The 26,394-nt window shown below is 58.6% G+C and overlaps 3 protein-coding genes across 5 annotated transcripts in view; 2 read left to right on the top strand and 1 right to left on the bottom strand.

Annotated features, from left to right (window-relative positions):
* The window catches only part of TEX264 (testis expressed 264, ER-phagy receptor), a 47,590-nt gene extending 38,896 nt beyond the window's left edge, over positions 1-8,694 (top strand). For all 3 annotated transcript variants that reach the window (XM_068157972.1, XM_068157971.1, XM_068157973.1), the window contains exons 5-6: positions 906-1,071; positions 7,851-8,694. In XM_068157972.1, the coding sequence (XP_068014073.1) occupies positions 906-1,071; positions 7,851-8,164 (480 nt within the window). In that variant the 3' untranslated portion in view covers positions 8,165-8,694. The remainder of the gene's footprint in view (positions 1-905; positions 1,072-7,850) is intronic.
* A 2,445-nt stretch (positions 8,695-11,139) lies between these two features.
* GRM2 (glutamate metabotropic receptor 2) lies at positions 11,140-22,725 on the top strand. Its single transcript, XM_068157968.1, has 6 exons — positions 11,140-11,184; positions 14,114-14,734; positions 16,927-17,764; positions 19,028-20,091; positions 20,996-21,170; positions 21,636-22,725. The coding sequence occupies exons 2-6, from the start codon at positions 14,276-14,278 to the stop codon at positions 21,707-21,709; spliced, it is 2,610 nt and encodes an 869-aa protein (XP_068014069.1). The 5' UTR covers positions 11,140-11,184; positions 14,114-14,275; the 3' UTR covers positions 21,710-22,725.
* On the bottom strand, positions 22,697-26,285 carry RRP9 (ribosomal RNA processing 9, U3 small nucleolar RNA binding protein). The gene is made up of 15 exons (XM_068157970.1): positions 26,179-26,285; positions 26,020-26,102; positions 25,835-25,950; positions 25,674-25,753; positions 25,524-25,565; positions 25,154-25,280; positions 24,832-24,956; positions 24,512-24,604; positions 24,317-24,417; positions 24,057-24,191; positions 23,806-23,868; positions 23,580-23,725; positions 23,397-23,476; positions 23,200-23,273; positions 22,697-23,103 (listed from the first exon to the last, which is right to left on the bottom strand). The coding sequence occupies exons 1-15, from the start codon at positions 26,245-26,247 to the stop codon at positions 22,962-22,964; spliced, it is 1,476 nt and encodes a 491-aa protein (XP_068014071.1). The 5' UTR covers positions 26,248-26,285; the 3' UTR covers positions 22,697-22,961.
* Between the last annotated feature and the right edge of the window lie 109 nt (positions 26,286-26,394).

Raw genomic sequence — 26,394 nt, 5'->3', positions numbered from 1 at the left:
GGGATGAGGAAGAGGACAAAAGTCAGGGCAGGGAGGAGGAGGATGATAATCAGGGTGGTTGCAGGGTTAAGCAAAAGCTGTCAGTGATTTGAAAAGGAGAGAGAAAGAAAGAGAAAACCTGCTGGAGACACTCTCCCTCTCACCCAGCTTGTAATCAGCCGCCCCCTCTGCCAGCGAGCAGCTGGCGGCGGGCGGGCAGGGAGGGGGTGGCAAGGGGGGGTCCAGCTGCTCCTCGGCCTGGCCCTCGGAGAGTCCCTACGTGGGCTGGGGCATGGCCCAGGGTGGGTACATGCCCCCATCACGATCCTTGGCAGGCTGAGTGTTTTGAGGCCTCTTGAAGTGTGCTGCCAGGGGGGAGGTGGGGTGAGGAAGAGGAGGAGGGGGAGTTGTCTGAAATGCCAGGGTTTCATCTCCCACTCCCCCTGCCCTTGCCATTCTGAAAGGAGCTGCTTGAGCTGTCAGCTCTGGATTATATTAATTAGTGGCAAAGTGCTACGCCTGCCTGTGGGGCTGTGCTGCCAGGAGGAGCTGGAGACTTGGCAGGTCCTTGCAAGGCAGCTGCTAGGCTCCCCAAAACCCCTTGCTCCAGCCCCAAATGAGCACACCAAGCAAGGCTGAGCTGGGGAAGCAAGTCTCCCTGGGGTTTGACATCTCATCCTTATGTCTGGCCAGCTGCTCACCCCAGGGCTAAGCCTGCTGGCCCTAGCACGTGGAGGGCTGTTGTGGCAGGGAAAGCAGCCCTGCAGTTCCAGGATGGGACCCACTGCTCCTTGCCATGCCCTGGTGTCTCTGAGCAATGCAAGTCAGTCTGCAATGCCACCAGGCTTCTGGGTCCACGTGGTGGGAGGCTGCTGGGGTCAGGAGCAAGGGCATAACCCTGAGCCATGTCACCTGCTGTCTTTCAGGAGAGGAAGCTGTGTGCCCACCCCCGGATTGAGATCTATAAGGAGGACCGCATCTACTTTGTGTGTCCCCTTGCCCGCCAAGGGGACTTCTACGTGCCTGAAATGAAAGAGCTGGAGAGGAAGAGCAGGGCTGCTGAGGCTGAGGATGCCCAGACAGACATCACAGGTATCTGTGGCTTACACAGGAGCTCTGTCTTTAATCAGCATCAAGGTGGGAGTCTGGCGTTCCCAGTGCCGTTACTTGAGCAAGCGGAGGAGGGTCAACCTGCACCTACCTGGTGCCAGCCACTGAGTTTCAGCACACCTCTTCCCCTCATCCTGGGCTGAGATAGGATCTCATCCCTGGGAGGTCACACTGTGCCTCAGGGAGCACTTAGCCACCCCTGCGGCGTCAGGGCTCGGGCCAAGCTGCCACTGAGCTGCTGGCCCACTGTTGTCAGAGCAGAGCTGGATCTCACAGCTTTTGGTTGCAGCTGGGCTTGTTTTTCTCCTTGTCATATACATCTTCTTTGATCTCATCTTCATCTGTTACATATTGGGATTGTGATGAGCTTAAATACCAGGTTGCTGTAGCTGGTGGTGGAGTTGCCTGATAGCATCTGCTCGGCAAGATCTGTTGGAGCCTGAATGTATTCATACAGGAAGGGACCACAATGGCTGTAGGCGCGGAACAGCAGTGCTGGAGTAACCCAACGTGCTGGCTGCCGTGGCTGCCCACGTGCTCACATGTCTGCGAGGCAGCAGCCGGCCGGCCGCGCTCCGGCGCTGGGCTGTGCGGCCCAGCCGGGCACCGCCGGGGCAGCCACCTCCCCCTGCCCCGCCGGCAGCCCGCCGCGACTTGTGTAACGGGCGTGAAAAAAGCCCTGACAGCTCTCCTCACCTCCCAGGGAGTCTGGCCATTTGTTCTAACACATCCTCAGGTTTGGCTTGCTTAATTCTTAATGGCATGTGGCGTAACAGCAAGCCTGGGAATTGCTTTCTGAGAGCTCTGTCCATTTAGCGCGGCAGCAGAGCCTAAGTGCAGGGGCTGCCCAGCGCTTCCAGGTCCAGCTCCTGTGGCGCTGGCTTGGTGCTTTGCTTCTCTGCCCTGTGTGCGGGCAGCTGCTTGAGCACTGTTACAGGTTGGCTGAAGGCACTCCTCAGCCCACTCAAGCTGATGCTCTCCCATGGCTGCTCCTTGGTTTTGGGGAGGGACAGGCAGGACTCATGTGAGCAGAAGCTGCTTCAGATTGGTGGTTTAGCAGCTGCAGTGCTCCTTTTGGTCTCGCTGAGGGGGGCATGGTCCCGCAGCACAGCCACTGCCCTGTGCTTTGGCTGTCTCAGTGCTTTCCCTGGACCCCACTGTCAGCACCTCCACAGTGGGAGAGTCCCCTACACTGCTGGGAGAAGGGCTGGAGAGGTTCTCCCAGTTTTAGACAGCAAATGATGTTGGACTTCCTCATGTGGGAGACTCCGGGCCAAGCTCCCTGGCAGCAGCTCCTCTGTCATCCCTCCCCTTCCAGACATGTAGATGAGGTTTTGTCAGTGCAATGTGACGTGGTGTCATCTGCTGAGTCTGCACAAAACCAGCTTAAAATAATAATAGCTGTGAGAGGTTGGCCTTGCTTTTGAGACTAAGGGCTTGAGCTTGGATGTTAAACTGTGTTTGCCATCACTGCTTTGTACAGTGGCAGAACCAGGTCTGGTGGGGCATCACATCCTTGCCCCAGCTTTTGGAGTGGGCTGAGGATGTGGCAAGCCTTCAGACTGTTTGTACTCCCCCTGCCTCTGAGGGTCTTGGAGAACCCCATATCTCCTGCCTCCCCATGATGTCACAGTGCCCCAGGCCAGCACAACTGCTCTCAGCTGGGAGGAGGTCCCATCCTTTTTACTCTCTTCTTCCCTGGGGAGCTGCTCAGGGAGCAAGCTTAGCTTAGCAGCAGCCCCTGCAACAGGCACGATGGCCATAGGATCTTCATGACCCAGCAGGTCCTGGGGTGTTTGTGACAGCCTTCAAGCTGTTGTGTGCTGACTAGAGGGTGAGCACAGCCATGTCCCCATCTGCCTTTCAGAGCAATTCCCCTTCAACCCCATTTGCATGGATTTGGGTTATTTCTTGATCAACCTCAGCTCTTCAATGTTTCAAGTAGTCCTGCCAGACTGGCAGTGGGAGATGTGCCTTGGGAGGGTGAGAGGGGGTCATGCTCTCTCCTGGTGGCACTTAGCTCCCCTAACCATGCCTGAGCTGCACAAATCCAGGTGTTGTTCTGACACAGCCTGAGGCAGCTAAGGATGGTCTGCACACAGCAGCTTTGGGCTCTCACTCCTGATGGGGCAGCAGATGAAGCCCCTCTCACAAAATTCTGCAGTAACAGCACTGAGCAAGTGATTTCAGAGCAAACATCTGCTTTGGTAACTCTGCTGGATCGTGGCTCATGAAACTCCCCAGCAGCAGGATTACACTTCCCTTGAATTAAGGCCTCCAGGACTTCCTGGTGGAAGGTGCTGTGCTTTCTTCTTACCTGTCTTGGCTGGTGCCAAGTTTGATTTCTGGAGCCTCCTGACCATGGAGTGCACCTCTTCAGTTAGGCTGCCGTTTGCTGTCCTTGCTCCTGAGCTCACCCTGCATGATGCTGGGTGCTTATGGCTCCAAGCCACTGGCCACAGAGGCTGTAGGATGTGGTTCAGGGTCTCTGCCTTCTGCTGCTGCCCTGCATGGAGCAGGGTACTGGCAGCTCTGCTGAGGACGAACGCGCTTGGAACGCAAGGAAGGGCTGGAGGCTGTGGCTGCCTTTGCACCAATTCCATCCTTTCTTTGCCATTGTCAGGGTCATCAGAAAGACAGACAGCATTTTTGGAAGGTGGCTGAGGCTGTCAGGTCTGCAGGGGGCCAGTGTCAATCACGATTAGTTGTTTTGTACTTCATTACTTGCTGGGGCTTTGGCACAGCGCTCAGCGGGCCCTGGCTCCCGGCTGGCGCTCAGCAGCACGCTCTCCAGCGTAACCCTGCTGCGGCGCACGGGAGGTGAAAGCAGGCAGGGGCAGCTTCTCGACACGGGCACAGATGGCTTCCAAGCACATGGCTCTACCCAGAGTCTCAGGTGCTCATTTGCCTGGAGCTGAGTCTATCCAACAGCAACTGGGTGCAACCAATGGCATCCCCCACTGAGCCCCAGTGCTACAAGGGGCACCTTCCCTGATGTGCTCTGCCTCATCCCTGCTTGTGTCTGTCCTCTGAGGAGCCCTGCCTGTTCTGCCTGCCTGTCACATCCCAAGAAGGATCCCAGGGTGCAGCTCCTGCCATGCCTTCTCGCTGGTCTGCCTGCCCCAGCCCCACTCCTGCAGGCTTTGGCCAAGTGCAGAGGAGCTGTGCCTCTCCTGGCAGCACACTGATCTATTATTTAGTGTCAAGGGCAATGAATATTTGATTGCATGGTGGGGAGAGGTGCACCCCAGGTGCACCAAGAGAGGAATGATGCTTGGGCATTAATGTCATGCTGGGGCAATGCAGAAAGTGAGCAGGTCCTCCTTCCCAGGGGAAGTTGGAGGTGCTAGTAGCCAAGGCAGCACAGGGCTGAGCTGCATAGGGAAGCTGGCTCCCCAACAGCAGCATGGAATGAGTGGTTTCCATTGCACCCATCCCAAAATTATCTGTTTGTGCTGGCTGCTTAGCTTCCCTTCTTCCTAGGTGGCCCTGGCCTTTGGGGAGCTCTTCAACACCCCAGTAAGGCTTCACTCAGGGCTGTGCCTCTTTTTCCCAAAGTAAAGCTTACTGGGTTCCCCATTCCTGCTGAGTGAAGATGCAGTGGGATGGCTACAGCATCCTCGGGATAGCAGAGGTGGAGGTGGGTGTCCACAGGGTGGCCAGCACCTTGCTGCACACACCAGAAGGAAAAGCCATGCTGGATCCAGGTTCTGGGCTGGTGCAGTGCAGGTGCTGGCCTTGGGAAGTGAGATGCAGGTGATGGACAGTGGCTCACTGTGGGACTGAGCAATATGCCCTGGAGAGGATGGAGAAACATCCATGTCTGAGAGATGAGCTGAACCACTACTTGCCTAAAGGCTTTAGTTTCCCTCTGAGACCTCTGCCACACTCCCTGCCTAGTCTCTCTGCACTGTGCTGGGACAACTAGGAGTTGCTGCCATGTCCCCATGCTAGACCTGACCCCACACCATGCCCAGGAGCAGGGACTCCATCTTGCACCTTGCCCACCCTGGCCATCTATTCCCATCCAGGCTAGGTGGCCATGCCAGAGCCAGCCTTGTCCTGCATGGAGGAGAGTGAGGCTGCTGAAAGGGGCAAGTTCACCAGCTGAGGCTGTTCAAACACAATCAGAAGTGACAGAGCAGTGGAAAAGTGCCTGGCTGAGAGGAAACAGGACTGGAGTCACTGTCGCCCTTGGAGCGAGGCAGAGGGCAGTGTCTGCAGGGGTGAGGACAGCAGTGCTGCTCTGCCCTGGTGGCTCGAAGCAGCATGTGGGTCAGCTTCATCCCCATCTGCCCTTTCCCAAGCTCCTGCTCTTCTCCTGAGTTCCTTGGCTTTGTATCCTGGGGTTATGTGACTGGCAGCTCCCCAGCTGAAGCGGCCTGCAGGGTAACAGGGAAGGGGTGCTGCACAGGCAGGTTCTGGCCTGGGAGTCAGGGTGGCTCTCGTCCCAGGCTTCAGAGGAATGGGAGATGACCACCAATGACAGGAACTGTCACAAAGCCACGATGGGAGTGTGTCCATGGCACCTCAGGCCACCAATCTGGCCTAATTTGATTTGGGGGTTTTATGAGGCATCACTGCTAGAGCCCTTGCAAACCCACAGCTGGCTTCAAGGCTTGGGAGCCACGCACTCCCCTCTGTCCCCCCACAGCTCTCCATCTTCCCAGAGCCTCCCTTCTGACCATGGCAAGGTCCTGCAGGGGGGACAGCAGCTCCTGCCTTTCTGCTGCCCACTCCGTGGCCGCCATCCCCTTCAGTGAGCGCTCGCCGGCACAGTGCCTAACATCCTTTTCAACTTAGAGCAAATGTAGTTTCCATGTCGAGGTGCTCACTGAGGCTGCAGCAAAGGCAGCACATGGCAGTGGGCAGTGGTTCCTTTCTCCTGTTCATGGGGGGGTCACCAGACATTGCTTGGGTAGGCAGCCCAGGGCCTGCCTTGTGCCAGCTGTCCAAGGGGCTGCATGTCATGGCCCAGGCAAAGGGTTGTAGGCTCAAGCTCCACTCTGGGTGCCCACTGGGCAGAATGAAGCCAATATGCCAGCCAGAGGAGATGAAGCAGTGGGTACACCATCTCTGTGGGTCTTTCCCAGCTGCTCCTTGTCCAGCTCTTACCCCTCAGTCCTCTCCAAAGAGCTGTCACTCAGGATGGCAGGACTGTAGGATGATGTGTCTCAGAAGGCAGAGAATTGCCATTTACAAGCAGTTACACTGGCAACTGTCCAAGCCAAGAAGAAAAACAGCAAAAAAAAAAAGGAATGGAAGGATATTTGGAAGAAAAGTTCCCTCCTGGAGGGTCTCCCCCAGGAGATTGGCAGCTGCTATGCAGCTGGAAGAGGGCAAGCAGCCTAGCCCTGGGCACAGCAGCTGCAGGAGCCTGGGGAGGCTGGAGGTGCCCAGGATGCAAGCCTGGGGCAACCCAGTGCCAGTGGCTGGGGAAGGAGCTGTTCTGGTAGGAGCCAGCCTGGAGGAGCAAGTTCTCCTCTCCTGCCTGGGAGTCCCTCCATGGTATCACTGTCCTCTTTGCCATTTCCCTGCCCCGCTGGTGATCAGCTGCATGCCTCCACCAGTGTCTCTGCCCAGCAGGGCTGCTCTGGTTTCCCTCCTGGTGCAAGCAGCATCCCCAGCAGGAGTGCCCAGCCCAGCATGGATGGAGCTGGAGGCTCTGGGAAGAGGCTGAGTCCAGCATGTTTCCCACCAATGCAAGGCAAGTAGGAAGAGAAGGGAAGATGGAGGACTGTGATGGAGGAGCCCACCTCGTGCTGGCTGCTGCTGTCATAATCAGCATGGATCTGTGATGTCATAATTAACCATGTGGATCTGTGGTGTCATAATTAACAATGATTAATGTTTTACAGGAGGGTTTTGTCTCCTGGCTGGTTGCTCTGGCAACAGCACCGAGCTGCTGGTCTCAATCTGACACATTCGTCTTCGTTGTCGGCTCCTTAATTGCGTTCTCACCCAAGCTAATGAGGCAGGGATCCAGGGAGGGGGGATGGTGGGCCAAGGGGGCTGCCTGGGCAGGCAGGGGCAGCCTTGGGGGGAAATTCAGCCATGAGAGGGGGTGTGGGCTGGCAGCTGGGTGGCATGGAAGAGTGCCAAGCGAGCTTGGAAAGGGCTCTCCCCATTCTCTGGCACCCCAAGTCCCATTTGCTGTTGCCCTGCCTGCCCTTGCACTGCTGCTGGAGCTGACAGCAGCATGGGAACCACACAGGGAGTGGGAGCAGGTTGTGTGAGTGCTGAAGGCAGAGTTAGGATGCCCTGGCACAAGTCTGGATGTATACCCACCTCTAACGGTGGCACAGCCAAGGACCTGCCTTGGGTGCTCAAGCAGTGTTGTATCCTCCCAGCACCCTCCCAGCACAATGTCTTGCCCCTTGCCTCATTCCTGGAGGTGTGCTGGGGGCAAGCTTGTCCCCCAGCTCCCAGGCTTGGGCATTTTCTCTTAGAAAGGGCTTGCTAGGACATTGGTGTGTGCATGGAGAGCAGCAATGGAGGCAGGATACATCCAGGAGGTTGGCAGGGCTAGGAAGCTGGAGGTTGCCTTGGGAAGCTTCAGGATGCCCTGATTTCAGGTTGCTGCCTGCATCCAGCTTGTACTTGTCTTGGCTTAGTCACTTCTCAAAGGCCCAGGAGGTGACAAGAAGTAGGAGATCGATTCCACAGTAGGCTGATATCTCTGAGGTTTCTGGTAGCTTTGAAGGCTGTGGCACCCTCTCCCCTCCTTCCTGCAGCATTCACTCTCTTCTCTCTCCACCCAGGGGCTGACACCATGAGTGAGACAAGCTCCATCAGCATAGAGGCCACAACTGACAGCAGAGACACCTCGGTGGCCACCTCTGTCCTGCTGCCCTTCCCAGCCAGCCGTGGCCGGGAGGAGGCTGACAACCGCAGCGAGCACAGCTACAGCGAGTCAGGAGCCAGTGGCTCCTCCTTTGAGGAGCTGGACCTGGAGGTCACTGGGGATGGGGAGGGAGCCTCAGCCCTACTGCCCAGTGTGGGCTACGTGGGCAACCAGGAGGTCACAGACAAGTGGACCAAGGAGCCCACCGCTGCTGAGAGAGGAGAAGAGTGAAGTGGAGCCCTGGCTGCCTCACCTCTGATGGGCTCTGAGTTGCTGGGAGCAAATCTGCTCTCCCACCTCCTTACTCTCCAGCCAAGAGATTTGGGTTGCTGATTCCCCATGGCACCCACTCTCCCTCTTTGCAGAGAGGGTGTTTGACCATTCCAGGGGCCCCAGGAGGTGGGGGGTGTCCTGAAGCGCTCAGTGGTGCAGGGTGGGTGTAGGCTGGGGGGGAAGCAAAATGCATTTGCTGTTTGTGTGTCTTTAGATGCGTCACAAATTCCTTGCAGGTGTCTTGGGAGGGTGGTGGTGGATCGCAGAGGTGTTCCACTTCACCCCTGCTGGTGCCCCCATCACCCACGGCTTCTCTGCTGCACCACCACATGTTTTCTAGCACCAAAGAGCCATGAGTAGGGTCACTTGGGTTTGTTCCCCTCTTCTCTTCCCTTTGCTGAAAAACAGAGACATCCTGTGTAAACCTGGCCCTCCTGGCACTGCCAGGGGTGTTTTGGGGTCTGTAATAAAGTGAATGCTTTTCCTCACTGGTGGCATTGCTGACTGCCTCTTGGCTGATTGCGCCGTCCCGCTCTGTGGTGGGGAGCAGGCTACAGGTGGAGGCTGCTGGTGGGTTGCCCCCCTGAGCAAGCTGGGGAACTGCCTGAGGGCTCTATGTCCCTGCTGCTCATTCTTGCTGCCAGCCTGGGCGACCTAATGGGGCCACAGGGACATCCCTGGCTTCTGCAAGCTGCAGGAGGAGCAGGGAAGGGTCTCAGCCACCTCGCCGAGCTGGGCTGGGCTAGTGGGAGGTAGCATCCCTGCTCCCTTTGGGAATCTGCTGAAAATAAAACCAGTAAAGCCAGGTCCATGTACTGCTGGTGTGCCTGGCACCACTGTGCACCTCCTGTCACAGGGGGGACCAGCCTGCCTGTGCAGTGGCTCCCTGACATCCCATTTCCTGGGTCCTGCAGCCTTGGGGTGCAGACAGGGAAGATTGGCCATGTGGGTCCCAGTTCCCTGTCTCCCAGCTTGGAGATGAAGAAGCAGCCTGGACATCACCATCATGGTGGCCCAGGGCAATGCCAGGTGCTGGAGCACCTTGCCTGGCAGAGCTCAGCCTCTGCCCTGCCCCAGTGTCCCCAATGCCTCTAGCAGCCCAGAGTTCATTTCCCAGCGATCATATGGCATGGAAAAGGGGAGCGAGGGGCAGGGAAGGCCTGGCTGTCCCTCCATGGTGGGGACATGTCCTTCCTGGCTTGGAAAGGTCATCAGTCCTCAGCCAGTGATTGACAGGAGATTGTTCATAAATATTTTGTGCTCTGAGTTATAAAATATTAAACTCCTCCAGCCCACATGGAAAAACATTGCTCTTCCTGGTGTTTATCTTTGTTGCTGGTTATTACAAAACTGCCAAACCCCCTGAAATATTTATGGCTGGCTGAGGCTCTGATGGGGTTGGAACCAGGCAGCAGATCCTAACACCACTTGCCCCTTAACCTCACCGAAGAAGGGAATCAGGGAGTCTTTGCCATCAGCCTTCTGCTGTCAACTGCACTGAAGCAGCAGCCAGGAGGATGCAGACGGTGCCAGTGCACATGCAAGGCTCGTGCCAGGTCCTGTTTGCCAGCAGGAAAGTGGGACTTTGGTAGTGCCAGCATCCTTTGGCACAGCACAGCTCCAGCCCTCCCTAAATCTCTGTCCCCCACAAGCCCTCTGTGACAAGGTGCCCCAGCCAAAGTCCCCTCTTCTCCCTGGAGCCCTGCTCTGTCTGTGCTAACAGTCCTGAAAGGAGACAGGCCAGTCCTGGTGCTGTGAGCCCCCAGAGGAGACCTTGCCACAGAGACCCTGGGTTATTCCTCAGGACTGCTGAGGGAGGCTGGGACAGAGCGGATCTGACTCTTGCTGCAGTGCCCTGACCTGCAGCCTGCGAGCACAGCATCTGGCACTGGAGAAACTGAGGCACAGGGCAGTGAGGTGGTTACTTGAGGTGGTGCCCCAGAGGCATCTCTGGTCCCTGCCAATCCCTGGGATCCCTGGGCCCATTCTCTATCCTATTCATGAAACTCTTCAGGACAGCCAGACTGCCAGCATGGGGATGGATGGAGACACAGAATGGCAGGATCCTGATAGGCCAGATGGCTCCAGACAGGGTTGGGGTAAGTGGCAGAGACCTGCAACTTGACATCCAGCCACTGCCTCTGCCTTTAGAGGAGGCAGCTCAAGAAGCATTATCTGAAGCCTTTCCCCAGCCTTGGTGATTGGGCTGGTGGTGAGTGTCAAGGCTGTGTGAAGTGCAGGGGTGATGCTGGGCCACTGGGTGCCCCCAAGAGCTTGAGAAGCAAGGGCAGGTTGGCTGGGGGGGGCTGTGCCGGCTGAGGGCACCAGGTTGCAACTCGAGCTGGAGCTGGGGCTGGGCCCTCTCTCACTAGAGTGGCACTCAGCTGGGGACTCGGGCCAGGGGAGCAGGCACTGAGCTGTGCCCTGCCAGGTTTGCCAAGGTCCTGAGCTGGTCCTGCCTGCTCTGGCCGTGTCCTACCTCTACCAAGACTGGATCTGGCCATCTCTTGTCTGCATTTGTCTGTCTTCTGGCTGTGTCTTGCCTTCTCTGGCTGTGTCCTGTCTGTAGCCTGGCTTCTCTGGCTGTGTTCTGTCTACCCCGGCTTCTCTGGCCAATTCCCACCTGTGTCCTGCCTTGCTTGGTCATGTCCTGCTTTCCCTGGCCGTGTTCTGCCTTGTCCTGCCTGGATCCTGCCACGTCCTCCCCGGCTTTGCCCAAGCCCTGCCAGCCGCCGGCCCTGCCGGTGCTGTGTCCGGCTCGGCAGTGCCGGGAGCGGGCAGAGAACAACATTCGGGGCGGCCCCGGGAGTGCCGCTGCCCGCCGAGCCGGGCCGGGCCGGGGCGGGCCGGGGGCGGAGCGGCTCCGCTCGCCTGGGGCTGGCGGAGTGTCAGAGGCGGCGGCGGGAGGCGGCGGCAGCCGCAGCTCCGAGACAGCAGCTACACCGGCACCGGCTCCAGGCACAGCCCGCCGGACCCAGGTAAGGGCTGCGGTCCCACGCTGGCGCTCCCGGCCGCTCCCGTCCCCGTGGCCTCGGGTCGCGCCGTACCACGGCAGCGCCCCGGCGTCCCCAGAGCCTCGGTGCCGGCGGCAGAGAGGAACGGCGACCGGCGGTACCCTGCAGCCGTCGGGGCTGCGGCACGGCGGGGCTCGGCGGCCGGTGTCGGGGTTCCCGGGACTGCGGGAAGGGAGTCGAGCTTGGGCACCGGCACGGGATTGCGGGCGGAGCAGAGGGGCTCTCGGACACGATACCGAGCTTGTGGCTCCATAAGAAGGCTCTGGAGGTCACCGTTCCCCCGGTGCCCCGGCAGCGCCGACCACCGCAGCCGGCACAGAGTGGGACCCCACCGCCGCAGCCCCCGGCCCAGGGCTCCCGCCGTCTCCGGGGCAGGACCGCGGAGGTGACATCCCGGCGCGGACAGTCCCTCCATGCCCCCGATGCTGCCCTCCGACCAGAGAGAGACATGGCTCTTGGGGAGTGCTGCCGGGACAGGGTGTCCTGGGGTGCCAGGGTGGGTTCGGGATGGGATTTGGGGGGAACCGGCCCAGGCTGTGCCCCCGGCCCCTCGCGGGGTGCAGTGGGGCAGGCAGCCTCCTCCTCTCCTGTCTTGCCTCACTGTTGGGATGTGTGGGCCAGGCTTGTGCCACCTCCTTTCACTGTCGCTTGCCCAATACTCTGTGCCCCTGCCAGGCTGGGCAAGACCATCCAAATGACCATGGTGGTAGGAGTCTGCAGGGTGTGCAGCCAGGGGAGGTGCTTTGGCCCCACGGGGCATTGGTGCTCACAGGCCATGGGGCAGAACATAGGTGTGGGGGTCCTGGCAGAGACCAGTGTCAGGATGACCCATGGCCCCCTTGGGGAGGTAACAATGGCAGCTTGTGCAAGCCTGGCTCACCCTTGCACCTTCCCAGCACCAATGCTCTTACACATCCCATGCCACCCCTACAGGTGCTGGTGTTGAGGAGGGTCAGGTCTCCTGGCAGGGGGTGGGATGGGTGGGAAGCACTTGGGGCATGTAGGAGCAAAGGCAGCTTCTCACTCATCCTACTCACAGATGCTTTCAGGAGAGGAGGCTGCCAGCAGCCAGCAGCTGGCAGGAGCCTTCCCACCACAGCATGGTCATCAAGGTGGACTTGGCTCTGCCCTGATGGGTGCTTTGCCTTCCCTGATGTTCTCCAGATGTTTTTGTCCTCCTCCCCCCAACACCATGCCCACACAACCAAGCAGCTGTGGGGATGGCTGTAGCCCTACTCATGGTATCTGTCAGAGCTCACTGTAGGGTGTAATGGTTTGCCCTTTCCAGAAAGCTTTACCTGAAGGTGCATTTTACCTGGCAGGTCCTGCCTGCTGCCCCAGAACATCCAGGTTACAGAGATTTGGGCTCTGGGTGCTGCTGAGATGCCTGTGCCAGGTTCAGCCTACCACCAACAGGCTCTCAGCAATCCATGTGCCCATGGACCCTTTGCTGCTTGAGGAAGCCCTGGGTCACTTGAAAACATTCAGTGCCTGAAATAAGGCAGGGACCCTTTCTTGGCCTCTTCCCCAAAACCCTTCAAATTGGGTAGTCAGGTAGGAGATGCCCTGAGGCAGCTGGGGGCTGGTCTCAGGCAAACAGCAGCTGTGGACAGGCACTTTAGGGCACGAAGAAGGAAGAGGTCCACATGCATCTCATTACCCCATCCCACTGCACTCTGTGCCACACTGATGCCTGCGTTCCCCAGCCATGGGAATCGCCTGTCCTGGAGCACCATGGGGTGCCCTGCTCTTGCTCAAGGAGAGTGGCCCCAGTGCCAGCTGCAGGGGCTGCAGGGGGTCCAGCACACTGCATCACCCTCCCACTTCATGTGCTCCTGTGAGCACCCTGCTTTGCCAGGCTGCAGGTGAGCCCTGGGCCCCACCACAGCACCAGCAGCTTCCTGTGCTGGAGCAGCTTGAGGTTTCTGGGCTCTCAGGGGGTCTCCTTCTCCCACGGCCCCCAGAATACCGGCCCTGTGGGATTTCAGTAGTCAGCTTCAAATGGGAAACAAATCTCTCCCGTGGTTCAGGAAAAGACAACTGATCTCCGAGGGGACTGCATCTCCTGCCAAAAAAAGGCCTGCCTGCTGCAAAAGCCTTTGATTCCCCCGCGCCTCCGTGCTTTCTGCAGAGGGAGTCAGCAAAACTGGCTCTTACTTTTACTGAAATCTCTGAATTTAGTATATGGGGAAGGAAGGGGCGGTGGTGGGAGAACAGACTCTAAAGCACGGCTCTGTGAGAGGATGAAGTCAGTGGCATGTCCCTGCTCCAGTCCCAGCGCCACGGGCAGTGCTGGGGACAGCTCCAGAGGGCAGGTGAGCTCTGGAGGTAAAGGATGGGGATTAAAATACAGTGGTGGCTGGGTGCTGGGTGCTGCAGGCACTGTGGGCTCATAGCTGGCTGCTTTTGGCAGAACTCTTGGCTGGAGGTTGGGAGCTGTTGGCACCTGTGATACTGCTACGTGGGTAAGGGGCTTAGGTGACATCCTTGCCCAGGTGACCTCCCTGGCTCTTTTCCTCCACACTTCGATGTTTCAGGGGCCAGTAAACTCCCCTCTCCTCTCCCCCCCTCGGGCCCTCCTCCAGGCTGCTCTACCCGATGCTGCCATGGGAGCCAGCTCTGTGTCCTTCCTGCCTGTGCCAGTTCATACTGGGGAGTGCTGTGTGGTGACCAATCCCTGTGCCACTGCATGTCCCCTGGGGTCTGTGTCATTTGTGGATGTGTCCTGGGATCCCAGGTCACTGTGGGAGCTGTCACATCCTGGCTTCTTGATAAGGACACCCTGGGCGGAGGGGCACTGGGACAGGGGGCATAGGCAAGCTCATGCTCTTGCTTGCCCATGCAGTACTGACACTGCTGCTGGGGACAGAAGCTTTACTCTTTGCTTTTCCAGGTGCTGAGGCCTCTGCCAGGGAGACACGACGCCACTCCTCCTGCCACCACACCGTGCCACCCCCTGCCACCCAATGCCTGGGGACTGGCTGTCCTCATCTTGACAGGTGGCAGTGGGTGACACGGGGTGGTGTGGGTTCCCCGGCGAGTGCCGCCACACCCCATGGCGGTCCTCTTGGCTGCTTGGCTGTGGCTGATGCACCTGGCCACTTGCCTGGCTGCTGGGCACGGCATGGCTGGCAAAAAGGAGATCAGCGTGGATGGGGACCTGGTGATTGGGGGCCTCTTCCCAGTCCATGAGAAAGGAGTGGGGAGCGAAGACTGTGGCAAGATCAATGAGCACCGAGGCATCCAGCGCCTGGAAGCCATGCTCTTTGCCCTGGATGAGATCAACAAGGACAGGAGCATCCTGCCAGGGGTGAAGCTGGGTGCCCACATCCTCGACACCTGCTCCAAGGACACCTACGCCCTCGAGCAGTCCCTTGACTTTGTCCGCGCCTCCCTCACCAAGGTGGACGGCTCCGAGCACATCTGCCCCGACGGCTCCTATGCTGTCCACGACGATGTGCCCATGGCCATCACTGGCGTCATTGGGGGCTCCTACAGCGACGTTTCCATCCAGGTACCCCCAGGCCAGAGGGGCTTGGATGGGGCTTGAGGGGTTGACAGAAACAACACAGCATGATAGAACCCCAGCAGCAGTGTGATGTCACTGCCTGTACAGCACAGGGATGCCCTCATGTCCCTCATGGTGATCCTTTGCCCCTTTCTGCATTCCAGCCTGGCACCTGAGACAGTCATCCCTCCTCTGCTGTGGCAGGAGACTACAGCTCTGCTGCTGGCTGGGATCCTCTTGGGGGCTGTGGGGAGCCCCCACCCACCATGAGCCAGTGGATTCACCCCACATGGGGTTGGAGGGATCATTCCCAGAATCTTGGCAGCCAGTGCAGCTCCTCAGCCCAGGACACTCTCAGTGCTCAGGTCCATGCTGTCCTTGGTGCCACCATGCTGGCGAATCCCTTGCCACTGCTAGATGGGCTGAATGGTGCAAACTGCCTTCCAGCAGCCATGGTACTGGTCCTTGGCATGCCATCTTCTGGCATGGGTCTGGAGGAGGATGCTGGCCCTCTCCTGCCTGACAGGCACTGCTCTTCTGGACAATGGGTGACAAGATGCCACCAGCTGCCTGGATGGCCACAGTCGTGCCATGACTGTCCCAGTCCCTCCTGGCCAGCATAGCAGGGGCTGCTGTGGTGCCCTGGCTCCCAGTGGCTGGCTGTCCCCAGGAGCTGCCACAGGGTGAGAGAAGGGGTTGGCTCGCCTCCAGCCTCATGGGTCCTGTCTTCCGTGGGCTGGGTGGGCAGTGGGGCTCAGGGTGACACTCCTGATGTCAGAATCATGCTGGGGATTCTGTAGTGGCAATGTGTAGACACTGCTCCTGGCAGGCAGAGGTACCCAGTCAGAGCAGGAGTCACCATGGCCTCCAAACCCAAGCCCAGGAGGTGCAGCCAGCCATGAGGGGCATCTGTCTCCAAGAGGCTCATCCATAGGGCTGCCTGATCTGGGCAGGGTGGGCACAGAGGCCACTGCCTTTATATCCACAATAATCCCATGGGAACTGGCACCTCAAGCCTTGGACCCAGCAATCACTCTCTGTTGGCTGCAGCTCAGTCCTTCAAACAGCCAGGGGCTGGCTTCAGCAGAAGAGCATCTCCTGAGGGTGCAGAAGCTGCAGGGGCTAGCTGAGTCCCAGGGGCTGCCAATGGGCCACAAGCACACTAAGACTTAATGAGTCCCTGGGGTGTGTCAAACCCTGTCTGCAGGTCCCCAGCATCCCTGCATCCTCCCGGCCGTGGGGTGCAGGGAGCCGGGGCTGGACGATGGAGGGCTGGGTGATGAAGACAGCAGCCCAGTCCAGCCCACATGGGTTCTTGTCCCTCCCCTTGCTGGAGGACTTGGTGTGTCACCACGGCAGGGGGTACTGACCCGACCACAGCCAGGCAGGTGGTGACACAGAGCCAGGCAGGTGGTGACACAGGCAGCCCGTGTGCCAGCCAGGGACCACGAGTAGTGCTAGGGTGGCACAGTGGGCTGGCAATTCCCTCTGTGTGGCAAGGCCATGTTATGCCATTGCTGCTCTAGAGCAGCTTGCCATTAGGGGACTTCACTGTCGGGAACATTTGCCCACGCTAATGAAGCTGCAGCTCTCGCCTGGGGCACAGCGAGGTGCGGGCAGGCTTTCCATCCCTGCTGGCATGGCTGAGCCTCTGCCTGGCTACCTCAAGGCCTGGGCTTAGCAGCTTCATTAGTGAGGATTTTTTTTTCCCCTTTGAAGATAACAAGGGCTTCTGCCAAGCAGTGGAAGATGCTGGTCCTGCTGGGGTGCCACTGTAGGATGCTTAGGTGCTGATCCCCAGGCGTAGCTCTGCATCCTTCCACACCTCGGGGGGGTCTCTGCCCCAGCTCCCAGAGTCCTTTTCCCCTATGCTATGGGGCTGACTGGCACCCTGGCTTTCTCCTTACCCTAGAGCATCTCCCACAGGCCACTTCTGCTTTTGCCATGAATCCATTTAATCCTTCCCCAGCCCTGAATATCAGAGGCGAGCACAGGAAATACTGACATAAAGGAATGAGCACATCTGTGGGCTCAGGCAACCCCGGGATTGTGCTATGCATCCATCTGTCCACTAACCAGGACCCTCCAGGTGGATGGGGCCTTGCTCATCATTCCAATGGTCCATGCCATGCCTGGTGCTGGGCAGGGGTCCTCTTGTGGGAATGTCTCTTCAGGCAACTCACTTCTCCTCCATGCAGGTGGCCAACTTGCTGCGGCTCTTCCAGATCCCCCAGATCAGCTATGCCTCCACCAGCGCCAAGCTCAGCGACAAGTCCCGCTATGACTACTTTGCCCGTACTGTCCCCCCAGACTTCTACCAGGCCAAAGCCATGGCAGAGATCCTTCGTTTCTTCAACTGGACCTATGTCTCCACCGTGGCCTCGGAGGGTGACTATGGAGAGACGGGGATCGAAGCCTTTGAGCAAGAAGCCCGCATGCGCAACATCTGCATCGCCACCTCGGAGAAGGTCGGGCGCTCCATGAACAAGAAGACCTACGATGGCGTGGTCCGGGCTCTGCTGCAGAAGCCCAATGCCAGAGTGGTTGTGCTGTTCACCCGCAGTGAAGATGCCCGGGAGCTGCTGACAGCTGCGCAGAGAGCAAACGTGTCCTTCATGTGGGTGGCTAGCGACGGATGGGGAGCCCTTGAAAGCGTGGTGGCTGGGAGCGAAGCAGTGGCAGAGGGAGCCATCACCATTGAGCTGGCAGCCTACCCCATCAAGGAGTTTGCTGCCTACTTCCTTAACCTCCACCCCTACAATAACAGCCGAAATCCCTGGTTTCGGGAGTTTTGGGAGCAGAAGTTCAAGTGCAGCTTCCACACACAGGACTGTAGCTGGTACTCCCTCAAGACAGGCAAGTTTGAGCCAGAGTCCAAGATAACGTTTGTGGTCAATGCGGTCTATGCCATGGCTCACTCCCTCCACAACATGCACCGGGTGCTGTGCCCCAATGCCACCAAGCTCTGCGATGCCATGAAGCCTGTCAATGGCAAGAGGTTATACAAGGACTTTATACTCAATGTCAATTTTGATGGTAAGTCCAAGTGAGGCTTGGCTGCCCAACTGGAAAGGGATGAGTGGAGGGGCAGTGAAGAGGAAGGAGACACAAATTTGACCCAAGACCCTCTGAATTCTCCAGCCTGCCTATACCCAGGAGCCTCCTAGCTGTGGGCTGTGGCTATCCCAGAATGCCAACAGCAAACCACCGCACTTTGGAGGCACTGTGTGGAGCTGGTGACCAGCTTCATCTTGCTGCAGCTGGGTGGGGCTAGCCCCACAAGGGACCATCTGAGAACATGGATCCTTGAAAACTTCACCTGCAAGCATTGTGTTTTATTCACATTTCAGGGATTAAATTGGTGGGATGCCCTTCATCAGGGACCCACATCATTTGGGGTGAATTAGTAGCATGTCACCTGTGATTTGGGCTGAGCCCAGCTACCCGGGTGTCACTGAGAGCCATGGAGGCTACAAAATCATTGGCTTTGCCTCTACAGAGCTGGCTGGGGCTGCCAAGCTCTTAGGCACTTGGGGAAGCAGTTCTCCAGCTTTGCTTTCCTGCTCCTGACATGGTATGAGGGTGTGGGTGGGGGCCAGTGCCCACCAAAGCCGTTCTACCATTCCCCTTCTTGGATGGATGGGGGAGAAGGAAAATATAACAAGAGACCTGTGGGTCAAGACTGAGGCAGTTCAACAGAGCAAAAGCAAAGGCTGTGTGTGGAAGCAAGAGCAATCAAAATATTCTCTGCTTCCCACTAGCAATGTCTGGCCACTTCCTGGGAAGCAAGGCTCCAATACATGTAGCAGTTACTTAGGAGGCCAAATGCCATCAATGAATGCCCCCCCCCCCTTCTTCCTTCTTTCCCTGAGCTTTTATATCTGAGCTGACACCATATAGTATGGAATACCCTGGTGGCCAGTTTGGGTCAGATGGCCCAGCCCTGTCCCCTTCCAAGATCTTGTCCACCACTCAGCCTCCTGCTCAGGGTGGGGGATGTTGGAAAAGCACAGCCTTGGTGCTGTGTGAGCACTGCTCAGCAGTAGTTGTAGATAATAGCAGTGTGTTATCAATACACTTTTGTAGCTACCACTACAAAACATGGCACTGCAAAAGATGCTGTGGGGAGAGCCACCTCCATCTCAGCCAAACTCAATACAGAGAGCGAAGGCAAGGTCCAGGCTGGACATTTGCCTGTGACCATAGTGGAATGTGACCCTTTGAAGGAGCCCTGCCTCCACTCCAGTAGCAAGCAGTCTCATGCTCTATGGCAGTGACAATCTCCCCTTCTCCTTCCAGCTCCATTCAGGCCAGCAGACACCAAGAGCGTTGTCCGGTTTGACCCGTACGGCGATGGCATCGGGCGCTACAACATCTTCAACTATCACCACGTGGACGGGCGGTATCGGTACCAGAAGGTGGGCTACTGGGCTGAGGGGCTCACCCTCAACACCAGCCTCATCCCATGGGCAGAGGCCTCCATCCCCGTGTCCCAGTGCAGCGACCCCTGCAAGAAGAACGAGATAAAGAGCATGCAGCCTGGAGACATATGCTGCTGGATCTGCATCCCCTGCCAGCCCTACGAGTACTTGCTGGATGAGTTCACCTGCATGGACTGCGGTCTCGGTTACTGGCCCAACGAGACCCTGAATGGCTGCTACGAGTTGCCCCAGGAGTACATCCGCTGGAAAGATGTCTGGGCCATCGGTCCTGTCACTATCTCTTGCCTGGGTTTTATCTGCACCCTCTTTGTTTTCGGAGTCTTTGTGAAGAACAACGACACCCCCATCGTGAAGGCCTCTGGCCGGGAGCTCTGCTACATTCTCCTGACTGGAGTCCTCATGTGCTACAGCATGACCTTCATCTTCATCGCCAAGCCCTCCACTGGCGTGTGCACGCTTCGGCGCCTGGGGCTGGGCACCTCCTTTGCTGTCTGCTATTCAGCCCTCTTGACCAAGACGAATCGCATCGCCAGGATCTTCAGCGGGGTGAAGGAAGGGGTCCAGCGGCCCCGCTTCATAAGCCCCACGTCGCAGGTGGTCATCTGCATGGCCCTCATCTCGTGCCAGCTGATCATCGTCATCATCTGGCTGCTAGTGGAGATCCCTGGCACAGGCAAGGAGACCGAGCCAGACAAGAGGTACATTGTCACTCTCAAGTGCAACAATCGAGACTCCAACATGCTCATTTCGCTCACCTACAATGTCCTTTTGATTGTCCTCTGCACGGTCTACGCCTTCAAGACGCGAAAATGCCCTGAAAACTTCAACGAGGCCAAGTTCATTGGTTTTACCATGTACACGACCTGTATCATCTGGCTGGCCTTCCTGCCCATCTTCTATGTGACCTCCAGTGACTACCGAGTAAGAGCCTGAGTTTTGGGGTGGGGATGGGGGCTCTAATACAACTTAGAGAACTTAGTGATGGTGATTTGTCCCCCGAGGAGATTGTGGCTAGGAGATGTGTGTGCCTGTGGAAGGGTCTCTGGCCATGGAATTGGTGATGGTCAGCTCTGCACTGGGGCATTCAGGACCAGGTGAAGGATGGCTGAAGGGCTGTGGCTGAGGGGCTGATAAATCCTAGGGAGAAGATCCCTTCCTTTGACAGACTATTTGCTAGGGTGAGGACGGGAAATAGCCCTGAGACTTCCAAAGACTCCCTGACCTGACCACAGAGGACTGATTGCCATCCTTCAACCTTGCAATGCAAAGGCATGAGATAGCCCCTGGATGATCCAGACAGTCCCCCAGGAGGGCATGAATGCCAACCCCAGGGCCAGAATGGTCCCTGGGAAGCCCAGCAGTGCCAGGGACTGGGGAGCATGGGCTACATGCAACAGCACTCAACTCCTCTGGCAAAGGTGCCCAGGTATGTTCTTGCTGTGCCTAAAGGACTCGGTAAGGGTGACTGCTCTCAAGGGCTTTCAGTGAGGACCTGCAGCCCCTGATGGGAGTGGATACTGAGGTGAGGGGTTCTGGGCTCTGGCTTCAGGCACTACCCCAAAGTAGCATGTTGGCTAGGCTGAGGCTGCTGCTTAGAGTGGACCTGCTTTTCAGGGGCAACATGTCCTTACTAGGGCAGTAACCATTCTCTGCCCATGGACCTCCAGCAAGTCCACCCTGGCAGAGGGACCTGGTGTGGGGTGAAACATCCCTATAGGGTGCAGGCAGCAGACTCTGCCTGGCGGGGCTGGCTGGTGCTACAGTAAGGGCTTCGTCCTGCCCCGCTTGGGACAGAGGGACACATGATACCCACTCCTGTCTTCAGGTCCAGACAACTACCATGTGCATCTCAGTGAGCCTCAGCGGCACCGTGGTCCTTGGCTGTCTCTTCACCCCTAAGCTCCACATCATACTCTTCCAGCCACAGAAGAATGTGGCCAGCCACCGCGTGGGCACCGCTCGGTTCAGCGTAGCAGCTGCCAGCTCCAGCCAATCCCATGGTGAGTATGGTAGAGCTGGGGAAGGACTAGGGGGCAGCAACTCATTTCTGGTAGGGGGGCAGAAACACCCCAGCATGGGCACCTGAAGGAACACGGGGTGCAGAGTACAACACGTGGGGAATAGCAGATGCTGAGTGAGGACATTCCTGTTCTCTGTTCCTCATCTCCCATGGTTGCAAACCTCAAGGATGTAGCACAGCCTGCCTGAGTGGGTACTGCTTCCAGTGTCCTCTCGTTGCCCTGAGGGCACAAGGCTGCCCCAAGCACTCTGCACACCAGCCTTGGGGGGATTCAGCTGCCCCAGGTGCCTATAACCATTTTAGGGGCACATAGGTGCCCCTCCACTCCAGCCCTGGGGATTGGAGCCCCCTGGGCACCCATCGCCTGTGGGCAGTGGGATACCCTGGGAGGGGTGCTGCTGCTGCCAGACTCCACCCTGGTCCTGACTGCTGTCTTCCTGGCCAGGTTCAGCCTCACAGTTTGTGCCCACGGTGTGCAATGGCCGCGAGGTGGTGGACTCGACGACGTCGTCCTTGTGAAGGACAGGGTGGCCAGGCCGTGGTGCTGCTGCTCCTGCCCCGGCCCCCTCCCCAGGGAGAGCAGCGCCGGCACCAGGGCCTGCTCAGGTGCCGGAGGCGGCCAGGAAGCTCAGCCCCTGCCCCAGCACAAGCTACACATCCCATGTGTTGGGTCACAGCATGAGTCACCCCTCCCTTGCACTGAGCCACGTTACATGTTCCCTGTGACATACATCCCCTGCCTCTTACCTGCACTGAGCCACGTTACATGTTCCCTGTGATATACATCCCCTGCCTCTTACCTGCACTGAGCCACGTTACATGTTCCCTGTGATATACATCCCCTGCCTCTTACCTGCACTGAGCCATGGTCTATGTCCCTCTAACTCACCTGCACTGAGCCCTGGTGTATGTCCCTTGCACTGAGCTGTGGTGTACTTTGCACATTCCCAGCACTGAACTGTAGTGCGTGTCTCCATTCCCTGCACCACTCTGGTGCAAGCCCCTCCACCTTGTCTCTTGCACTGAGCCTTGGTACAGGTCCTGGTCCCTTGTTGTCTGCACCAAGTTGTGGAGCACATCTTCACGACCCTTGCAGAGCTGTGGTGCACAACTTGACCCCCCCTCTCACCGAGCCACGCTGCAGCTCATCCTTTGCTTGCACCAGCCACAGCACAACTCCTGCTCTACACCAAGCCCTGTGCTGGCACGCCACCCTCACCCCTGCTGCATTGCCCATCCCTTCCCCAGTGCTTTGCAGAGTTTCACTTTTCCCCTTCCCGTTTTTGGCCCCAGGAAAGCTGTCAAGTGCTGCTGGGCTGGCCCCATGTCCCCTCCCTCCCCCTCTGCTGTGCATAGTGCTTCTCACCCCTTTGGAGGAGAAGAGGCAGGGGCAGACACCAAAGCCCCCATGGGCCCTGGCTCCTGCAGATCCAGGTGGTCCAGTGGGGCTGAGGGCAGGTATTTGAGCCCAACCAAGTTTTTAAGAGTAGATTCATTTCTGTGAACAAGAGTGTGATTTTCTTTTCCTTTTGTAATTTATGTAAATAAAGTGGTTTGGGTTTGTTTTGCTTTGTTTTTAAAAAAACAATTTTCCAGAGCTCAGGCCTGGCCAAACCTCAGGGAAAGGGGCAGACCCTCGCAGAGGGCAGAGCTACATCAGCACATGGGAGCCAGCAGTGTCAGGGGCTCACACAACACCCTCTGCTCACCCTGCTGGCCCCAGAAGGGTGGGTGGATGAAGGACAGGGGGAGCAGCTCGAGGGGCAGGGGTTCAGTGCCTGGCTCCAGCAGCTCCAGAGCTAGGGCACTGGGAGCTGTCGGGGTCTTGGGGGCTAGGGGGTGCCGCTCTCCGCTTCAGGGGGATGATGCAGATGCTGTTTTTGGCTTCTTTGATTCTCCACCACCGGCCAAGCCTATAGATCAGAGAGAAGGGGAGGTCATCCTCTACTGAGCTGTGAAGGAGTGGGGTGGGGGCTGCATCCCCAGGCAGCTGGGAAGGGGGAGGGTACCGGTGTTCCTGCCCAAGGCCGGCTACCAGGAAGTCACCCGCTGACGAGAACTTGAGGCTGTTGACAAAACCCACCTGGAGGAGACAGGACAGGGAGGAGGAGCTTTCAAAGCATGCTCCTGTTGCCCAGGGAAAGGTGGCCACACTAAGCCAGCCCTTCAGCCCAGGTCCAGCAACCCCAACTTTCCCCATCCATACCAAGGGGATGTCCCATAGTGGCTCCAGCTTCCGAAATCCCTCACTGCACTTCCAGAGTTTCACGCTGGCACTGTGGGAGCCTGGGGCAAAGAGGAAACTGCCATGCACCCCAACCTAAGGAAGGGAGCAGGATGACACCCTCCTGCACCTCCAAGCCCCTGCATCAAAGTGGGTAGTACACACCTGTAGCCAGGAGGTCACTGCTGCGCAGGGCAGCCACGGCTGAGATCCAGTATGGCTGCTGCAGGTCCTGGGTGCCCTGCATCCCATGTGCTTGCCGAGCTAAAGCCAGTGGCTTCTTCTTCGTCAGTCCCCACAAGGCTATAGACCTTCCAGGGAGAGGAGGGGTGAGAAGGCTGAGAGGGACACCACCTGCCCACTCTGAGCACAATCCTGGCCCTGTGCTTACCCATCATCAGCACCTGACACCATGTGCTCCTCATTGATGAGCTGAATACAGTCAATGGAACCCCTGTGATGAGAAGGGGCAACTACCATCAGCTATGAGCAAGCTTTGTGATTGTATTTAGGAGACAAGAGCTCTCTGAACCATCAGCATCCCCAGGGTGCAGGCAGACTTCCAATGGTGCTTAGTATCCATATACCACTGCCCCCCTTGGACCTGACTGCCTGCAGCCCCCTCTCCCACCCCAGACCTACTGGTGCCCAGAGAACACGAGCTGCGACTCCTCGGGGATCTTCCAGAGCCGCACAGAGCCATCCCTTCCCCCTGATGTCACGCAGCACTCCCGGCTCAGGCTATCCAGCCCTGTAATGACATCCTGGTGCCCAAACCTGGAAGGGAAAACGACAAATAGCTGTGGCAGGTACAGGCCTCCCTCCGCCGCCTTGCCTCTGCCAGGGCCGCTGGTCCATGCCGTGGCAGGGTCTGTGGGGCGTCCCCCAACCCTAGGTCTTACAGGGTCTCCACGTATGCATTCTCTGCCACATTCCAGACCTTGACGGAGCGGTCATGGGAAGCACTATACAGCTGGTGTGTGCCCTTCCGGAAGGACAAACCCTGTGGACAAATGGACATGCCACAGCACTGAGGGATGCTGGAAGGATGCAGCTGCCCTGCCCCACGGGCATCACAGCTGTCTCCTGTGACTCACCGAGACAGCGTCACGGTGTCCAGTGAAGATGTGCAGACGCTTGCAGGTAGCTGCATCCCAGATCATGATCAGCTTGTTCCTGTCGCCTGTGGCCTAGAAGTGAGTAGGAGATGCCCAAGACCTGCCTCGTGGGGACCCACAGCCTGCCTCAGCATCCACTCCCACCCCACGCGAGTCCCAGGAACCTCCAATGGGGGTAGGGGCTGCTTTAACTCAGTACAATACATCAGGGCACGAGACATAGCTCCTCTATGAAGAGATACACTCCCCATGGCCACCTCTCTGCCCCACGCAGCAGTGCCAGCCCCTTCCTCCCGTACCAGGTACTTGCCATCTGATGAGATGGCCATGCAGAGGATGTGAGATGCATGCCCCATGTGCCGCTCCTCAGTGCCCTTCTTCGCTCCAGGGACCACACACAGCCTCTTCCCACTTTCCACCTCCCCTGTGGAAAAGGCACCATTGTCACCCACTGGGAACCTCTCAGCACTCCAGACAATGCCAATGAGCCTCCAACAGAGGCTGAAACAATACCAGCAACCAAGCCACCTCTGTGGGCAGCCCATGGTCCTGCTGCTTCAGGGTCCCCATAGGGTTCGGGGTGGGGGAAGAAGTGAGGCATGGGCCTAAGGGAACACTTGCATTTGATGAGGGAGCCATCCTTGGAAGCAGAAAAGATGAACCTATCATCAGGAGAGATGACCAGGCAGGTGACAGGCAGCTGGTGCCCCCGCAGCACACGAATGCTGGCCGGATCTGGAGGCTGAACCTGCAGGGAGAGGGAGATGTGAGCTGGGCTGCCCTGGCCTCTCCCCCAGGCATGGCAATGTCCGAGGAGCGTGGTCCCCTCCCTTCTCCAGAGCACCAGCCGCTGCCGCCCCGGGCAGGAGCAGGGCCCTGGACCTGTAACTGGTGAGCGGCGTGGCAACGTGGGGTGCCGGTCGTGGCTGTGCCCGAGGGTCCCCTAGAGCGGCTGCTTACGGTCTGTCATTTCCCAGCACCGGGCACTTACATCTTTAGCGACCAGGCGCTGCAGTCGCCCCCTCTGCTCGAGCTGCGGGAGAAATGGGAGGCTAAGCGGAGGCGGCCCCGGCCCCACGGGGTGGGAACAGAGCCCACTGCCGCTACCGGGACCGAGGGTCGCGCCCGCCCCAATATTTACCACGTCCTCCTTCAGTCGGTCACCGATGAGATCCGTCGGCAGAGCCTCTTCCTCCTCCTCCTCCGCTGCCCGCTCCTCTTCTGCGGCGGACACAGTGCATGTAAACTTGGCTCAGCGCGCGGGGTCGCCATGCCGGGGCACCGGGGCCAGGCGGGACTCACCGTGCTGGCGGAGCTCCTCTAGGTACAGCTTGGCCAGACGCAGCTTCTTTTCCTGCGGCGTTTCCTCCACCTCCTCCTCCGCTGCCTCCCGCCGTCGCCGCCGCCCCAACGACGGACTGCGGGGACACACGTGAGCGCCGGCACACTCACCGACACCGACACCCCCTCTCGGGCGCAACCCTTACCTCTCCGGCTCTGAGTCGCTGGACACCTCCTCATCGATGGGTCGGCCGGCAGCCGCATGCGGCCTTCCCTCGGTGCCCGGGACCTGCGGAATGAACCGGGATGATCAACGGGAGGGGTCGGGTTGCCGGGGCAGCCCCTCCCTGTGGTTCGAGCCTCACCGCCGCTCGCGGGCGCCGCCGTGCCGCTCCGCGCGGGGCCTTGCCCCTCCTGCCGCCCGCCGCCGCCATGCTGCTGCCGCACGTGGTGCCCGCCCCGCGCCGCGCCGCCCCGCCGGCAGCTCCCGAGCAGGCCCCGCCTCTGCGGTCCCGGCACCGCCTTCCTGCCTCAGGCCCGCCCCCTAGCGGCATCCCGCGCTGTCACTCGGGCGGGGACGC

Source organism: Melanerpes formicivorus, unplaced genomic scaffold (genome assembly GCF_026170545.1).
Source record: "Melanerpes formicivorus ecotype bairdi unplaced genomic scaffold, bMelFor1.0.p_v2 SCAF_38, whole genome shotgun sequence".
NCBI classification, from domain to species: Eukaryota; Metazoa; Chordata; class Aves; order Piciformes; family Picidae; genus Melanerpes; species Melanerpes formicivorus.
Note: the sequence above shows the minus strand (reverse complement) of the source record. Positions and strands in the feature narration are given on the sequence as shown.

Excerpts from the sequence above, each read along its gene's own strand:
- GRM2 (XM_068157968.1), top strand. The coding sequence starts at position 14,276 with ATGGCGGTCCTCTTGGCTGCTTGGCTGTGGCTGATGCACCTGGCCACT. Across the intron at positions 20,092-20,995 it reads TGACCTCCAGTGACTACCGA|GTCCAGACAACTACCATGTG; the intron begins GTAAGAGCCTGA and ends TCCTGTCTTCAG. Across the intron at positions 21,171-21,635 it reads CAGCTCCAGCCAATCCCATG|GTTCAGCCTCACAGTTTGTG; the intron begins GTGAGTATGGTA and ends CTTCCTGGCCAG.
- RRP9 (XM_068157970.1), bottom strand. The coding sequence starts at position 26,247 with ATGGCGGCGGCGGGCGGCAGGAGGGGCAAGGCCCCGCGCGGAGCGGCA. Across the intron at positions 23,274-23,396 it reads CACTATGGGACATCCCCTTG|GTGGGTTTTGTCAACAGCCT; the intron begins GTATGGATGGGG and ends TGTCTCCTCCAG. Across the intron at positions 23,104-23,199 it reads GGCCTTGGGCAGGAACACCG|GCTTGGCCGGTGGTGGAGAA; the intron begins GTACCCTCCCCC and ends TCTGATCTATAG.